The sequence below is a fragment of the Tympanuchus pallidicinctus genome, unplaced genomic scaffold, assembly GCF_026119805.1.
Source record: "Tympanuchus pallidicinctus isolate F22 unplaced genomic scaffold, pur_lepc_1.0 scaffold25, whole genome shotgun sequence".
NCBI lineage: Eukaryota > Metazoa > Chordata > Aves > Galliformes > Phasianidae > Tympanuchus > Tympanuchus pallidicinctus.
The window spans coordinates 1177944-1195524 of NW_026294742.1; the positions used below are offsets into that span (position 1 = coordinate 1177944).

General features: G+C 43.7%; 1 protein-coding gene across 2 annotated transcripts in view; it reads right to left on the reverse strand.

The window, feature by feature from the left end:
* The window catches only part of MED13L (mediator complex subunit 13L), a 179211-nt gene that overhangs the window by 159051 nt on the left and 2579 nt on the right, over window positions 1–17581 (reverse strand). The window contains exons 2-3 of one of the 2 annotated variants that reach the window (XM_052689982.1): window positions 3341–3365; window positions 3128–3242 (exon numbers count right to left, since the gene is read on the reverse strand). In XM_052689982.1, the coding sequence (XP_052545942.1) occupies window position 3128 (1 nt within the window). In that variant the 5' untranslated portion in view covers window positions 3129–3242; window positions 3341–3365. Of the gene's footprint in view, window positions 1–3127; window positions 3366–17581 lie in introns of both variants that reach the window. The other variant, XM_052689981.1, reaches the window with a different exon arrangement.

The following is a 17581-nucleotide window of genomic DNA, read 5'->3' on the forward strand; positions in this document are numbered from 1 at the left end:
TCTATCTTGCTACAAAGATAAGGCAACCCACATGGCTCAGATGCAGAACTAAATCATGTCTCTGAAAAAAAATCTTGGTCTAGACAACTCACTTGTTTAACTTAAGCACTAAATGCAATATGATTTTATACTTAAGCGTGTGAGTGCCTTTTCCAGGTAACCAATTCTGATTTAGACCTGAATGAATAAACACAGAATTCAAATTGCTGCTGTATTTTTATTCATCTAACCAAAAATTCACTTGCAAAACACAATCCCTAGGCAAAAAAGAACAAATGCAGAACTGCGAACAACTTCATACTCAGCAAGAATTCATGATCTTATTTACAGCCAGTGTATCCTGGAGATCATACATAATAAAGGCAGGATTTGTAAAGCAGAGATGTTTCGGGTAGAGTATGTTCTTCCAATGGCATTTGCAGTTCCACATTTCTGGCTCCTACACATTTGAGGACGATCCCAAAACAAAGCTCTGCTTGCTGAACTAACAAGTTACTGACCACAGTGATAACCCAACCCCTAGGAATGGGACTCAAAGCTACTGCTCGTTACTTTATCTCAAGGCTATAGTAAAAAACATGGTTTGTTATCACAGCTTAACTGACAGACGAGTAAATCAGTGTGCCTCAGCAACTTATTTTCTGCTTGCATGCCCACATGCAAAAGTCCATTTTATTTTCAAGAGCTGAGAAAACTAAACTATATTTTCAAACTAAGTGATTTGAGCTTTTAAATACTTCAGTACCTGCTGTCTACTGAATAGAAGCCAAAATAACCTTGTTTCCTATGCCTTGCTGCCACAGGAAACATTAAACAGTGTCCTTTGTCATATTTCAGGGAATCAATGTACATAAATGTCTCATTCTGGCAGGATCTGATGTTCAATAATTTGTCAATACAGATGTTTGAACAATAAAGAGCCACTGAAGCAAGACAGCCCTATCAGTAGCACTATTGGTAACATTTCTTACAATTTACATCACTTTCAACTATTACCTGGTAAGTGGGTACAAGAGTTTCAATAAATAAAAAGTAAAGCAATTACATGACTTACACACATTATTAAGAATTTTTGTCAAAGCCTGCAGTGGAAAGGAGCAGAAAGAAAATTACTTCCCAGATTCTTTGGGGTCACGACAGTTAGTGGGAGAATATTTCTTCTTTCTTTCAATTATAATGTCTTTTCCATTCCCCCAAGTGAGTTATGATTAACGTTCCTTTCTCCATCTCTAAAGTTAACTTTGCACCTTTTCACATCCCACTACATTTTATCTGAGACATTACTTCACTTTAATCTGTGAGAACATTACAAATTAATACCAATGACAGTGCTATTGTGCAAGGGCAGACATACCTTTCTGTACAGCTAGCTGCAGTGTTCAAGAAATACCCCGAGCTCTCTCATCTACGCGATGCTACTGCTGTTAACACTTCCTGAACAGGGCTCCTGCAGCCAATTTGCAGATTTAACTCCACTTAGAAGCTATTGCACTGAAGGCAACACCTGGATGCTTCATATATTTTGGTCCAGGTCAAAGCACAAAGTGACACTACTCACTACTTGCTCTACTCCATCTCCTCCTGCTCCAGCAGGTTCAGCTCTTCATCCATCTCAGTGTTTCACCACAGTTATCACTGGATGCAGCATTACACTGTTGTAACCAAAATGTTCGATATAAACAAGCTGTAGCAGAAATGGAAGCCACTGCCAAACTGCCCTTTAATAAGAAGGTATTTAGGTCCCATACAGTGCATTTGAAATATTAAGTAAATTATATTTCACAAAAAGAAAAAACATATATTATTAAAGCTTTGCTGGGTGCACAGAAATATTATCTATGCATTCATTCAGAACAGGAGCCTCATAAAAAATTCACATCAGTGAAATGGCTTAGTGCAGCACTTCAGAGCCACTTCTTTAATTATACATGATCACATGGCTACCTGCATGAAACACTCCTAAAGATACTCAGAGAGCATTTCATACCTGATTTCACAGGCTGCACTGTCGATCAAACAGCCTGGAATTCATGAAAACATGAAGTCTGTAACTGTCCAAAGACAGGTGGTTACAAAAGAATATGAACAAACTATCTAACCCAGAACCAGAGCACCACGGGGCACAGGTGGGCAGACAGCAGTCAGCTGAAGCACACTTGACAAACACCATACGGTATACATTTGAACTGGCACACAAGTTGTATCAGCAGGCATCCAGACAGTATTATAGGCTACAACAATGAAAGTTTATTGCATAACTCCAGTACTGACCCTTGAACTTACTGTTTTACCACTGTTATTACGCCAGGGTCGCTCAACTTTCCTCATTTTCATCTCAGACAAGAATAAGAGAAAGTGTTTATGGAGTCCAGTAAAATACATTTTCAAAAGTTAAGAGTTTTCAGGCAACCTACGTCTGCTCACAGCAACAATACATTAATGAAAAGACAGAGGTGGATGGATCGAGTGGGCAGAGTCAAAACCACAATGCATTACATCAGGTGAAGTTAATTTTGTACAATCATTTTATGGCTAGACATTCTGGAGTCAATAAGGACAATCAAGAATAAAACTTACAGTCACATAAACTTATCACTGTCACTTACTGTACCTTCCTCTTCCTTTTACTTACTACACACAATTATTGCAGCTTCCATTTACGCTCAACTCTTGTTGCATGATCTTTATCACGTTTGGGCCTTGTAGAACCCCTATCTGTGGTGTCATGGAGTCTGCCTAACACTGCAGGAGAGGTATTTCACTCTACTGACTATTACCTTATATCAAATTTTTTTTTGTTGCCATTCAAATAACACTCAATTTTAAGCATACCTCAGCTTTCAAGAAAAGTCATATAACGACGTTAGGTATTGTTCTATTATTCCCCTAAGTTCAAGTGCTATTTTGCACTTCATCTGCAGATCAGTTGCACTGGAAAAGTCAAATGTACCTGCTGTGTTTTTTTTCCTCTTTAGTTCTCAAAGCATAAGTTGTGACAGAATGGTAGCAAGTTAAAGCCTTTAACAACAGCGCTCCTTTCTCACCACTAGACGGTATAAGCAAAAAACAAAACAAAACAAAAGAAAAACAAAAAAAAAAAACAAGAAACAAAGAGAGACCAACTTACTGTGCAGCTCACGATGTATCACATCTACCAGGTTTGGTTCATCCCCCCACCAGAATATCCACAGTTCCTTACAGTCCGGTTTGACGTCTCGGCGCCACACACAGAGCAAGTTGGCCTGCAAGCAGCGGATGAAGCTGAGCAGAATTGGATCATCCTGCGCTGGGGCTGAGATGATAGGGCCACAGTCCCCATGACCTTCAAAATTGTACCTACGCCATTTGATGCCTGTGAGTTCAGCCTGGGGAAAGGAGAAAAAAAAGCCGTTAAATCACCTCATTTCAGAGCTTGGTTGTATTTATAATATTGTTTCTTTTCTGTTGTTAATTCCTAGAATTTAGCTCTAAGCAGCCAAAGCTAAAAACTCCTATTTTCCACTTTCTCTGCCAAGAAAGAAATCAAAACAATTTTAGAAACAGTACTGAATAGAAACCTGGCTTATCCCTGCATTTAAGTTTCTCCCACAAAAACTTATTTCCAGAGTTTCTAGCCCTACTGTCATCTTATTGTTATCCAACAGGTTAAAAACAAAATAAAAGCCAAGGATGAAAGTAAGGCCCATTGCCCTCTGGCTGGTTGGCGGTGAAGCCATTCCAGTATCAGCCCAGAAGTGGAAGCATCAAAGCCATAAGCAGAAAGTGCTATGAGATGTCAGAAAACAACGGACTTACAGGAAATAGCAAAGAAATTACTTTCACTTGGTGATGTTGGAAGTGTAATATATATGCTATTTATTTTGCTTAGGTGACCAGATGTGAAGCAAGAACTGTTGCCATTTACTTTTTCTCCACCCGAGAGCACTGTATTAACCACAAAAGAAGAACAGGAAGATGGCTGCCCAGGCTTCTGGGGAAGAAGCTGCTCTGCAGAGGGCAAAATCTGAAGGAATGCAGGTATTGCACTGCACAGAAAAGTGAAAACAGCTGCTAAAGAGAAAGAAGCTGGAGTACTCAAACCATGGAAAAGCTGGTACCTGGAACCAGGATAGCAGAGCAGGTCCTCATTTTTTTAATCTTTTTTTTCCCCTTTTTGTTTTTAATAGCAGAGGCTCCAAGCTGTCATATATCTTGTTTCCAAATTCATTGTGTGCTACCTGTTCGTCTGTTTCCTGCCCTGCCCATTGGACTTCTCTCCCCCCTCCAAGATCACAGGCCCAGAGCCTGTCCAAGGCACAAGCAGGACTCTCACGTCCCCCACAGCCACCCCAGCACGAGCACATTACCAAGGAGAAGAGCAGTACATACACACTCCACGTTCACAGTGGGCTTGTATTCTAGTTCTTAACCATGTCACCACATTCTCACTGCTGTTATTACCTTTACTGCTTCATTGAAAGCATTCACACCCTTCACTCTGCGGCTCAGAAATAGCCGGTGCGCTCAGCTCTCAAATGGTCCTACTGGAAAAGCCAGCTGGCCTACACAGCACGCTGCAGGAGCTCCAAGCCAGCCACTGCTCCTCCAACAGGACACATTGCTGCCAGGCAGGAGAGGAAAGGCACGGCAGTGGAAGCACTGCCTGCAGGAGTGGGGTGACCCTGCACTGAGCTACATCTGCACAGTAAGCATTCTGTGGGCAGAAATACCAATGAAGAATGTAGACAGAATTCACAGAATCGCCAAGGTTGGAAAAGACTTCTAAGATCATCCAGTCCAACCATCCGCTTGTCACCAATGCTTCCCACTAAACCACATCCCTCAATACAATGTCTAAATGTTTCTTGAACACAAATTGGGGCCAACATTTACTCCTAAAGAAAACAAAAAACTGCAAATCATGCAGTGCTCCTTCTTTCATTCTGCACATGGAAGTTCAGGCTACTGCCTCCAGCACTCCTACAAAAGCCACGCTACATTCCGCATATGGAAGGCTCTCCATCTTCAAGTCCACGCACCTACTTCATTGCCCATCCTCAAAGTGCTGGAGAGCAATGGGAGAGCAGGTCAGAAGATATGCACAACACACACACCATGTTACTGGCACAAAGAAAGCAAATAGGAGAGCAGGAGGACAAGGAAAAGGCAAGGGCAAAAATCTACTTTTTCCACAGTAGGATGCAGTGTAGTGCTGGAATACTTCACACATGACATAATACTCTAAAAGAAAGCACTTACACATGCTTCTCCAAAACGTCTACATCTGTTCTACATGGATCCCTATCTACAGCATAGAAAAGGAACATGTGGAGTTTCTGAAACAGCACAGCAAATATTATCACAGATCACAAAGCCTCAGAGATCACTGCCAGCACAGGGAAGCCAAGGAAAAACTACGTTAAGTGTTTCTATGCTGCCATCCACCAGGAACACACAAATAGGAGGATGACAGAAAAACAAAACCAAAATCAAGTTACGCGATAGCACCACGTTGGTCAGCGCAGCAATAACCAGAGATCAGCTGCCAAAGTAGTGGGCACATTCTTACATACACAGCTTCTGGGCGCCCAGAGAGACCCAGAATAGCACCCAGTACAATCCATCCATAGCAGAGATGAAATATCTCTAGAAAGAAAAGTGCACAGAAGCCACCAGAGCTGCAACTGATTTAACATCACAGCAACATACGTTGGGAGCAATCCTACAGGCTGAGAGGTACAGCCAATGACCCAAGCTGAGTTAGGCTGGCAGTGAGTGCTCGCAAGAGCAACAAGTCCCAAGAAAAGGGAGAGAAGTCTGGGGGGTGCTGAGGCTGGCATCTTAAAGCACTATCTCAGACATCTCATGTCCTGGTCAAAGCAGGGAAGCTGTCTGGCACATTTATTTGGATGTATCCCTCTGTTTAAATCTGTACTAAGTGAGCACTGATACTCCTCCTTCAGAACCTCCAGAATTTGCCCCCTGTTAATTAGAACTGAATTCAAGAGAAAATCTAGATACAGAAGTAGTACAGAAGAGAAGATGGCAGCAGACAGCATACACCTTGTGCCTCTGCAGGCAGTTTTCTATTAACACTAACACCACTGAGGTACCTGCACCCTTACTGAGGCTCTTCATATTCACTTATTTAAACCAGCATTAGTCCCTAGTTCTAAGCCCTCCATCTGAGGCTGGGCGTTACAACCCAGACTGCCCATAGCTCTGGAGATGGAATGGAAAAACATCCACGGTCAGCAGTGCAGATGGGGCAGGAGGGAAAGGCACAGCTGAGCGCAGCAGGGGGTCCCCTTAGGGACAGCCCTCATCACACAGAACAGGAATTACACTCTGTGCAGAAGCTGCTGATCGCCTTGGGGCAGCACACACGAGCAGAGCTGCCAAAAGCAGGCCTGGCCTTCCCATCAGCCTGCGCCTGGCTTCGCCCCATCCTGCTTTACGGTGGAGCTGCTGTCTGCATGCACTCATAACCAGGGGGAGCTGACTAAAAATCAGAAGCATTTATTGAACAGTTTTTTCCCTCCACTCAGATCAGTCCTTAAGCCAGGTTCATTAAATAGCCAGGGAAATGCCTACACCACTAAGACAGGACAGCAGAGCGGGTCAGGGAGGGCAGCGCTGCTGCAGGTTTCAAGCAGCCCAAGGCAGGCACTGACACCAGCAGCCCTGGTTTCTGTCTGAGCACAGAACTGTGAACGTGCAGCTTTTTGCTCACAACTGTTTAGAAATGAGTGCAGCATAAAGCCAAAGTCCTGCCAGGTGATGCAATCTATTGTGTTTCTTGCATCTTCTCCCACATGCAGTTTCAGCTTATTACAGTTGTTACAATTTTCTTAACACTAAAAATCAGGACAGAAGGAGGAATTTAGGAATACTTACAATTAACCAACATTGTTAGTAAATCACACGTTATGCAGAAGACTGTTTGCTTTGTAAGGAAACATTTTGGAGGGTTGTGCTGCAAAGCATCCAACTCAACCAAATTAAAAAATATATATAATTCTTCTCTGTCAACAGCAGTTGGACACAGAATGAAGAGTTTGTGAGAAGGCTGTTCTGCATGTGCCTGTGAGGAAACAACGAAATCAGACCTCTGTCTAACAACAACATCCAAATCTCCAACATTCAGCTTGCAACAACAGAATTCCCAAGACACCGAAGATCTGCTGCTGATATAACCATAGGCAGCTATTGGGTAAGTGTCAGCATTCCAACCCAGTACTCCATGGAGGCAGCTGAACGCATTCGAAACATACCCAAGAAATAGGTAATAACGAGAACACAACCATGTCAGTGCTTTCATTCACGTGGCCAGAGAGTGCAACACGGCTCTTGGCAAAGCAGGAGAACATAGGCTTCCCTTTTTGTGGGTGACTGCCTTAATCACTGCACTCTGCAGGGCAGAACAGCTTCAAATAGAACGAAAAAAGAGAAGACCTAAGAAGATTCAAGCCTCTGATACCCCCTATATACACAAGGGAGAAGAGATAGAGAAAGCAAATTTGCACCTTCTCTTGCAGCCATTACTCTGCAGCCTTAAATACAGACAACACCTCCACGCGATCTGCAGCAGCTGAGGGCTGGAGCCATTTTAACTCCAAGACAGCATTCAGCTCCGTAAATCCCCAGTAGAGATAAAACCTAAGCTCTGATTCCTTCCCCTCCCCTCAGGCTTAGATCAGAACAACAGGCAGGCAGGGTCTTCTGCTGATCTCACAGTGCTCAGATTGGCAGAGTTTCGGCTGCTAAAAAATCACAATTCCCCAGCAACATTTCACACGGCACAACTTGATTCTGGCACGCTCCCAGCAACCCTGAGGATTTAATTAGTGCTGTGTAGCCACTGTGACTATTTTCCTCTTCTGCAGTCCTCGCAGATGGAACACAAACAAAACAGATCTTCTGCCACTTCTTTCTTGTGCTCATCGCCATCTAATGCTTTTTCCCCACAAGATGTAGATAGTCCAAACCATAAACTAATTCTAAATTAACCTCCCAGAAGACTTAAAGTCCACCTGTTCTATCACAGAGCTTGGACAGATCGCACGAGAACACAGCAAGAGAAGCACTAGGCATGCAAAACCTTGTGTTTGAGCATGCTAAGCATACAGCAGAGCTTTCAGATGAAGTTATGTAACCACGTGGCTTTTTTTCCTGCTTCATATAGCACAAATGGGTGGAAAAAGCTAAGGCAGATTCAGGCCCCAGAGTGTGGGAGATCAGCACTCCAGAGCCTCCAAAGCAGGAGAGACATACAGAAATGGAGACAAAGATGTACAGAACAGGCAGGGAAAGCCCTCGAAGAGAAGCAGACACAGCCCAGCCCTCAGCTCTGCCCTGACCTCCCCAAAGGCCTTCAGTCTGACACTGCTCAGGTCATTTTCATCCCTCTCAATTCTCCGATTCAAAGAGGAGAAAAAAAAGGTCATTAAAATACTTCTCAACTACCTGTCTAAATGGCACTTCTACAAACAAGTTACTGTCAGCTCGTGGGACAATAAAGAAAGAAAATCCTTTTTTGTAAGAAAAATGCTAAGGTGTCCAGGGTGTCTCAGAATCCTGATTTATTTCCTAGCTTCTCAAGGTGGCTGAAATCTAAACCATTTCTCTAGTCTTGATTTTTGCTTACTTTTATGTCAAACTGTACTTGACGAGTGTTTTTAATCTACAATTTATGCTTTGAATTGGAATACAGAAAATATAAGTGTCTCAAATATATTTGCCAATTTTATTAGCCGCATCTTAGAGAGCTCCATTCAAGTAAGTAGCTGTGCTGAAGCCACTGGAGACTCATACTAAGGACTACTCACAGGAGGAGAAATCTGCATAAGAAAGCCCTTAGTTCATAGTCCAGGAATTTAAACTGTAGTTAAAGGTGCCATGGGAATTACACCACCATTTTAATTAAATGCTATAAGATCTTGCAGACAGATTCAAGATTAGCACCATCTGTTTTGGTTCTGAGTGTTCCATTTCACTACATCATTCTCACACAGCAACAAAATATCATTTCACACTCTACTCAGCCATTCAAACACCAGATAACATTTATGTCATCCCCACTACGAAAGGAGGACCAAACAAGGCTGCAGCAACCTGTGCTTACAGGGAGGTGAACAGCACACGCTGATAACAACTCCTATCCCCCATTCCCATCTAAATAAAATATTTAGTAACATCTGCCTAAGTCCCTGTCAAGTGAATAGGAAGAACAAAGGCAAAGAAAACACACGTACACCCCGAGGAACGGAGACTGCTTTGCTAGAGGAAACAACTGGGGCAGCAGCACCTCCTCCAGCAAGGAGCCAAGCAGCAGCACACAGCCGTGTGCAGACATTCCCTCCCACCTTTTTTACTTCTGGGTTTTTAACTCTTGCAGTTAAAATAATAATAAAAAAAAAGTAATAATGAAACAAACGTCCTCCACCCCATGCAGTCTCTCAAAATCAGACCATTTACAAAGCTACTTATTACCATTCCCCTTCCATTTGGGAAGAGAGGACAGGTTTGTGCATCCTTCCCGCAGGGCTCATCCCCACTGCTCCTTTCCCAAGGGAAGTGCACTGTGCTCAATGGGCTGCACTGAGTCCAGAATGGCATCTGCTGGGCACTGACTGGCAGACCAGCCTGAAAAGAACCGCATAAGCAACGATCTGTACCAAACCTAGTCATGCTTCAAATTCAAAAAAAGGAAAAACACTGGCAGATCAGAAAAAAAATAATAGTCCAATACTGAAATGGCATCTACATGGCCGACAGGAATACCACGTTATGCTCGGTGCTCTGAAGAGCAGAGCTCAGCTGAGTGCCATTTCCTTCATCTTGCACCCAACACATCTGACTTGGTTCCTGCCCTGCCCCGAGGGCACAGTCCAGCGGAGAAGGGACACAGAACAGCCACCAACAATCCCAGAAAAACAAGTGTCAGCCCCTCTGCCCACCTGTTCTTAAAGCCAGACTGCACCTGAGTGCCCCCACATGCAGCACCAGAGGCCAGCACAGCACCTTGGCCCCACAGCACACAGCCCTGCTCTCTGTACCCCACTGCACACAGCTGCCCCAGAGCCGTGTGTGACAGTTTGCCAGCCCTTATCTCCTCCAGGTAACCAAGGTCCTATTATCAGAAGGATTCCCGATGGAGTTCATACCTGGGATCATTTGAGATACTGCATCTTAGTGCTTAAGACCAGAGAAACCAAAATACTTCTAAAAACATCCACACATACCATTATTAAGAGCCACAAACCAACAGTGAGCTATCATGCTTAAGAAGTAAACAGTAGTGACAGGAAGGAGGGTTTTTTCTGTCTCCCAGCTGTCAGCACAATCCCATGTACGAGGGAGAGGAGGCAGCTAGGAAGATTAAGGGATTGTTTCAGAAAACACAAGTCAGAGCAGTCTCAGAAGGAATTTGAGGTGGAAAATATAAAAGGATCCCAGTACGAATGCTCAGGTTTCAGCAGTTCTGGCAGATGTAGGAGCTACCAAAGAAGTTCTGAGTGGCAAGCATAAAAAAAATAATCTGATACAAAGGCCCAAATTGCTGATTTGTATCCCAAGAGCCATACAATTTCTGGGTTAAGTACCAAAATAAAAGTCCAAAATAAGGCAGCAGAAGGAAGACAAACAGGCACACACTGACATACAGGAAGAGCAACAGCACCTTCCTGGAGTCCGATCTCTCAGACAGCTATAGCCCAGCATCTGCTGATCTTGTGCTGTAGTGCAAAAATGTGTGAAAATGGAAGACTAATAAAGCACATACTAATTGCATTAAAGAAGATTTTTACTAGTCAAATAGCTACAGGTCAAGTGAGAAAAGTTCTGCTGCAGATTAACACCCACCAAAAGGGAAAAGGAGAGAACACATTTGCTATTGTAAAAGGGGACACCTGGAATCAGTGTACAGGAAAGTGTTTCACAAGATTTTCCACAGATACTAAAATGAAGGAGGAGACTAGCAAACTGACAGAATCTGCTTACAAAATTGAGATGGGAGGATAAGAGCCCATTGCAAAGAACTTAAAATTGCACACCGTGGAAGAAATCAAGCCAGCATGTGAAATTCAGCATAGATAAACACGACATAAATCGAGGGTGTAGGCACACAAACAAGAAAAACAGAACAAAAAGGAATTCGTGCAAGACAACCTTCAGGCTCCATCAAGATCTCAGTGCAGTGAATGGCTTTGGTTAACAAAGCTCCAGCCCCGAGCAGACCCAGCAGCACTCAGCACACAGCTCTCAGCACGGCTCTCCAGCTCCTCTCTGCAGGAAGGGCTGCACCAAGTTCATCAGACAGATCAGAAAGGATAACGTGTAAACCCAGCCAGTGGCCAAAGGGCAGAGATTCAACCACTACCTGAAAAGATGCTCTCAAGTCAGAAATACTAAAGATATGACAGCAATATCTTCTCAAGTAAGTGTGCTACTGAAACCCAGGGGGCACACACCTGTTCCTTCTGCTCCGTGGGGCCTTACAGATCCATGAATTGCAAGCAGCCACACTAGAGTCATCAGCAGTGTGAGAAAGGAAAATTGAAAAGCTCATTTCAACAACAAAACAGGTGCGGAATGGGTAGGAAGATAGTTCTCATTGGATGCTACTGGACAAGATCTACCTGTGTCTATAGAGAACTTACTGACCCACATTAAACATAAAAGCAGACAAAAGCACTCAAAAACAAAATGTGGTGAGTTTTGCTTCTGTTTTGGGTGTTTGTATGTAATAGAGAGGAAGAAGTGAAACAATCACCTATATCAGAACTGAACAAGGAGCATAAATACAGATACACTGCTGTATGCCGCAATGTCTGCGAGCAAAATGTCTCCTCTGAGAAGAGACAGAAGGAACTGAATACCCTATTTCAACTTGAACAACCCTAGGGTTAGGCACTTACTAATGTGTAATCCAGCTCCTCTGACAGCTTGTAAAATTCTCCTTTAGCGGTTCACGTCCTTAAACAAGAACTTGTGGTAACTTCTCCCTAATATTGTGTTCCCTGAACTTCTGCAGGTCAGGCTATGGCTGCAATTACACAGAGCAGGCTAAAGAACCACACAGTTCCACAGAGCACCGACCAGCTCCTTCACAAGGGGAATCAACTGTGTTTTAACTTCTGATTATATAGCTGAGAACAGAGAAAATGAAAACCACCACTGCGCTTTTCCACCGCTTCTAACAGCACAGAAATCAAACCCACGTGCAACGGACTGCCAAAGAATCCTTTCCCTCACTCTGAATGATCAGGTCTGCAGCTCCCTTCAAAAAGCCATCACCAGCACTAAGGAACTGCCCATGTTCCAAATTAAAAAATAAAACCTCTCTTACAGAGAAGTTATCCAACGTATTCAAAAAAGAAAGCAGAACGCATGTCAGCACCCACAAGAGAGCCAAGTTACAAGCAAATATGAAAGTGAAGGATTCTCCTCTCTTCCTTCAACCTTTTATTTTTAACTGAAGGAAGGAAATATCAAACATCAGAGTCTTACAATGGACTATCAGATGTTTCCCAAACAGAGTAATCTAACACATGAGCAGTTAAAAAAAAAAAAAAAGAAGGGGGAGGAGGAAAGGAAATAACAACCAAAGTAGAGTAAACTTTGGCCCACTGAGTTCAGGAATGCAGTTCCTTTCCTTCTTTTATGCAAAAAATAAAAAAATAAATCTGCACCGGGAGCTCAGAACGCTGTCACACCACCACCAAGCACCACGGCTGTGGGAACAGCAGCTCAGGGATTGCTCCACGCACAGCCCGACCCGCACGGCACCAATGCCAGCAGGAGCACCAAGCAAAGCCCCGCTTGTTGAGCTGCCTGCCACAACCCCTTAAAAAAGGAAAACCAGGAGGAGAAAAAAACACACCTCTCTTAAGAACTCTTTTATACAAATCTTCCTTAACACAGAAAGTACAAATAAATCCACTACATGACTGGTCATGCAGGTTTCTTTTGCCAGTTTTCTTACTGTCACTCCTGCGCACACATGAACCCAGCACCTCCTCCCAGAAGGAAATTCTGGAAATTCACTAGCTCAAAATGTTATTTAAAGACAAAATTTGATCATCAGAAACATTGGGCAAACTCAGGATAAGGTAACCTAACCAATTAGCCTCCTCTGTCAGCAAATAAATTGCTTTCTGTACAAAGGTGTTGGCACAGTTAGTACAAGGCATTCCTGGAAAGGATTTTATAGCTTCCCCAGAATCAGCTACAAGTTGTGGAACACAGCAGCCATGCAGGAGCTGAGACTTACAAGAACCCACCAGCAAGAGACTGCAGCTGGACAAAACAGGCTCAGCACTTCCTAGCAAACCAAAGGCTCCAATGAGGAAAAAAAACATGGTTTTATACTGTCACACAGTAATACATTACCAAAAGGCAGGAGGTTTTCAATGCCTGGATCAGTAGCACAGAAAAGTTTCCTATAAATTTTCTTCTCAATTCGCCGTTCTGTCAAAATACTGTATTTTGTGGGCAAACATGGAGCCATAAGAACAGTCAACAAGGCAACATCTGCAGCACAAGTCTCTTAAAACTAAAGGATGAATTAAATAAAGTTGTACTGAATGAGCTTTCAGTCTCCTCTCCTGCACAGCCACTCACACCCAGCTTCAATCCGTGCTGCTGCCTGAACAGGGGGGGGGCAAGGGAATGAGGGGTGCAGTGCTGGAGGGGTAAGAGGGGACAGGAGTTGCCTGATGCAGGTCTACATGGGAGCTGAGTCCTGCCATGGGCAATAGGGCAGGGAAAGGAACACTGGGGGAGAAAAAGCGCTCCTTCTTCCTATAATGTTTTTGACTTGTCATAGAAAGCTAAGAGCAGTACACAGCACTGCCACAGGGGCTGATAAAAGAAAGCAGAGGAAAGTTCCTACTGAAAAGTGATATAGAAATGTGTCTTATTTTAAATAAAAGCCTTAACCAGTGAGGACTGTCCATTTTTCTCCAGTTTTGTATGATTAAATCTAATTCTTAGCACAGGGATGAGGTATTTGCATGTTTGACCTCGTTGATGTAAATATTGCCTAGAGGTACATTATGTAGCAGCAGCACCATAAAACTTCCTGTTTCAAAGAAACAAAGGAGAGAATGCCACCGAGCACTCAAAGCACATTTCCATACACATTATTGCGATTCCGCTCAGGAAAGGGAATGAAGCCACAACTTAGCAGTGAGTACAGAAGCAGCTCACAGCTCACACAGAGCAGTAGAGGAATACAGAGATTTGAAAGACTGTAATGCTATACTGGTCAGCCCCAGAGACACCTCCCTACCCATGTTACTGGGCTGCCTGCAGAAGCACACTCACAAGTTTAAGAAAACTGCCATGCAGTTCTACAAACCTCTGAGCGTGCAGGCATAGAGTGGCAACATTGGTAACATTCCTGCATTAGGAAGAAACAATTAGAAGAAAAAACAAAACCACAATGAGAATTAGTTGTTAGTATTGGATGGCACTGCAGGAGACAGCACTGAGTCAATGCAGAATGAAAAATAAAAGGCAGAGAAGGCACAGGACCAAAGCCTCTGGAAGCAAAATCACAGTAACCAGAGGAGATGGAGCAGTAAGAGAAGAATGGAGAGGAGCAGAATGATCCCAGTCACAGGATGAGAAAACTGCAGCAGCGCTCCTGAGATGAGCAGGGATGTTCAGCAGAGGGATGCTGTCCTGACCAAGGAGGTACACATGAGGTGAGCGGGTTCCCTGCAGTGAGCAAGGGAGATGGGAAACAAGGTGGAGAGTTCTCACCCCATAGCCAGAAAGCTTATCAAACAGGCCTAAGCGTTTAACTTCTTACAAGCATGCCATTCCGGTCACACCGATACCTCCAAGCATTTACAGAAGGGTAATCTACACCCCACACCAAAGGGACAGTTATGAATACTTAAAAAAAGAAATCCATAAAGTCTCTCCATCCAGTGACCAAAGGCAATTAGTTCAGCACTCAGCTCACAAAAGTTTCTCCCCTAAAATTCAAAGATTTCCGTTTCTATAGATTTCTTCAAGACAATTGCATTGCAAAGAAGGAAAATAATGGCAGAAAGCTTCACATGCAGCATTGAAGAGTTCCTCCTTTTAATGCTTCCACATGAGGAAGTGCTCTCAGAAGCAGAGAATGGAAAAAAGAAAAAAAAAAAAAAAAAGACTCAAGATCAAAATGTTTTTGATAACTAGGGTTGTGATGTCAGTATTGCACAATTATGTAGAACACCCCACAAATACTGAATCTTTTCAGCCGGATAAGCAAGTGAAAGTTACAATTTTTGATCAGCAGTTGTTTTTGTTTGTTTTATTATAAACACGTCAGCCTAATAGTTGAGTCTCATGTCCACATTCATGGCAGCTCCCTCCCCAAGGCACAGTGCAGTCACCAGCAGCAGAACGTGGTCATTGGAAGACTCACAGCTGCAGGAGCTGTGCAGGTTCAGAACTAAGCAGGATTTCACAGAGCCTCACGCAGACACTTCCCACCAGCTAGTCCAGGTCTTCGGTCCCGAGCTGCAAATGTAACTCCTACACACTCAATTTCCTTGTGCAGCATGCAGAAAAGGTTACTTACCTAACTCAGTCATTAATTCCACTCCCAAAGGTGGGCAAGTTGGGCAAGTTGGATGTGACACACTTTGGATGCTGCTCTGTCCCAATCTCTTTAGAAATCTGCATTCATTTGTTTAAACTCATACCTGAATAGGCTCCGTGGAACTCCTGAATGCTCTCTGACTGCTTTCCAAAAAGATTTTGAAGGGAACTTTTCCACTTCCATCCCATTACCCAATAAAATTCGGGATAAAAGGTAACTAAAGAATCAAATACTGACGGAAAATTTGACAGGTTAAGTCTATTCCGTGAATACATCTATGTAAATTCACATCTACATAAAGCCTGAAAGAAGCAATATCCTGACCACAACGTGACACAGCCACAGTAACAGCCTGCTGCTCGGATAATCCGGTGAGCAGGGCCAGGTTAATTTACTACTGCCTATGGATTTGGTTGTGCAATCAACTGTTTACTATGAAGTCTTTTACTGACAATTACGCAAGGTACCAAAGAGTGCCTCTACAGCACTCCTGATCTTCACTTCAGGATGCCTTGAAAACCCTTAAAGATGATATTTCAAATGCCATTTCAGACTCCCTTGGCTCCTTTCAGTTTCACTACTAAAATGGCAGCAAGTCTCGCTGATGGAAGTTTGTTGTTCTGCTTGGGAACTAGAAGCAGAACCCCAGTGACCCTCAGGGTGTGTAAATCGCAGTGGAAGGCGATGTGGAGCAGAGACAAACTCCTGCCACTCACAGCTCTCCTGCAGCAGGATCCTGGGAGAATGCATTTAAACACCTGCTCACAACCTCTTTGACAGTAGATTCTACAAAGCATTATACAAACACGTATCACTTTTCAAGCACAAAACCAAGTCCTTTCCAGGCTGAAGACTCCTACAGCATCCAGTCTTTCATCACACAAAAGCTGTTCCAAATTCACAGTCACTCTTGACACCCTTGGCTCCATTCTTCCTCCTGGCCCAGCAGACATTATGCAACCTCGGCCCAGTTTTGCAGGGCTGTCTTGTGTCTCCTGATCCACCATTGCAGTACAGGCAGGCAAAAGAATCACAGAATCACAGCCTTTATCATCACAGAATGGCCTGGGCTGAAAAGGACCACAATTATGTAGTTTCAACCCCCAGCTATGTGCAGCATCACCAACCTCCAGACCAGGCTGCCCAGAGCCACATCCAGCCTGGCTCTGGATGCCTCCAGGGATGGGGCATCCACAACATTTTCCAGAATGTCTTTGACTGTCCAGATAATTACTAGTTTCAATTGGCCATGCAAGCTAAGAGCCCCACGTTCCCTACACATCTTCACCTCCATACCGTCAGCCCTTACTCACAGGAAAAAAATAAAATCAAATTAATTTCAGTACAACTACTTTTATGATACAAGATTTACACAGGAAGACTGTCTGCCAGCTGGACTGAAGTTTCAGTACAAAGGGCATTACTTCAGAACATGTGGCCTAAGTAGTTATTAGCCAACACTCGGTATTTAAATAAACTGCCCCTTAACAACTGCTTATTAGGCACTGTTGACAAACAGGCGTTCTTCTCCAGCAGCAGACATTTTGACTACTGCTGCAAAAACAGAGTTAGGACAAATACAACTCCTTCCATTGCTCTGCGGGAGACAACAGATTTCAGACAATGTGGGCTCTTAATGAGCACGGCCACCGACCTGCCAGACACCACAGGACGGACAGGCTGCCATCCGAGGCACGCTGTGACCCTCATAATGCCTTACTAAGAAACGCTTCATGTTCAGGGCAGACACTGAGGTTCCCTTCTGCCTGCCTGACCAAGCACGCACATTAACTCACTTTCCACAGTGGTTCTGCTTCCTGTGTCAGCACAGCACAGCACGGAGAGCAGCCACTCACACCATGCCTGAACACCACTGCAGGTACCAGACATCACTTCTGGCACCTGCATGATCAGAGCTCATTTTATAACCTTAAGACTATGCCATCCCCTCAGGTGACATATTTTAAACTAAGAGCCTCTACACATTCAGGGTATCACTGA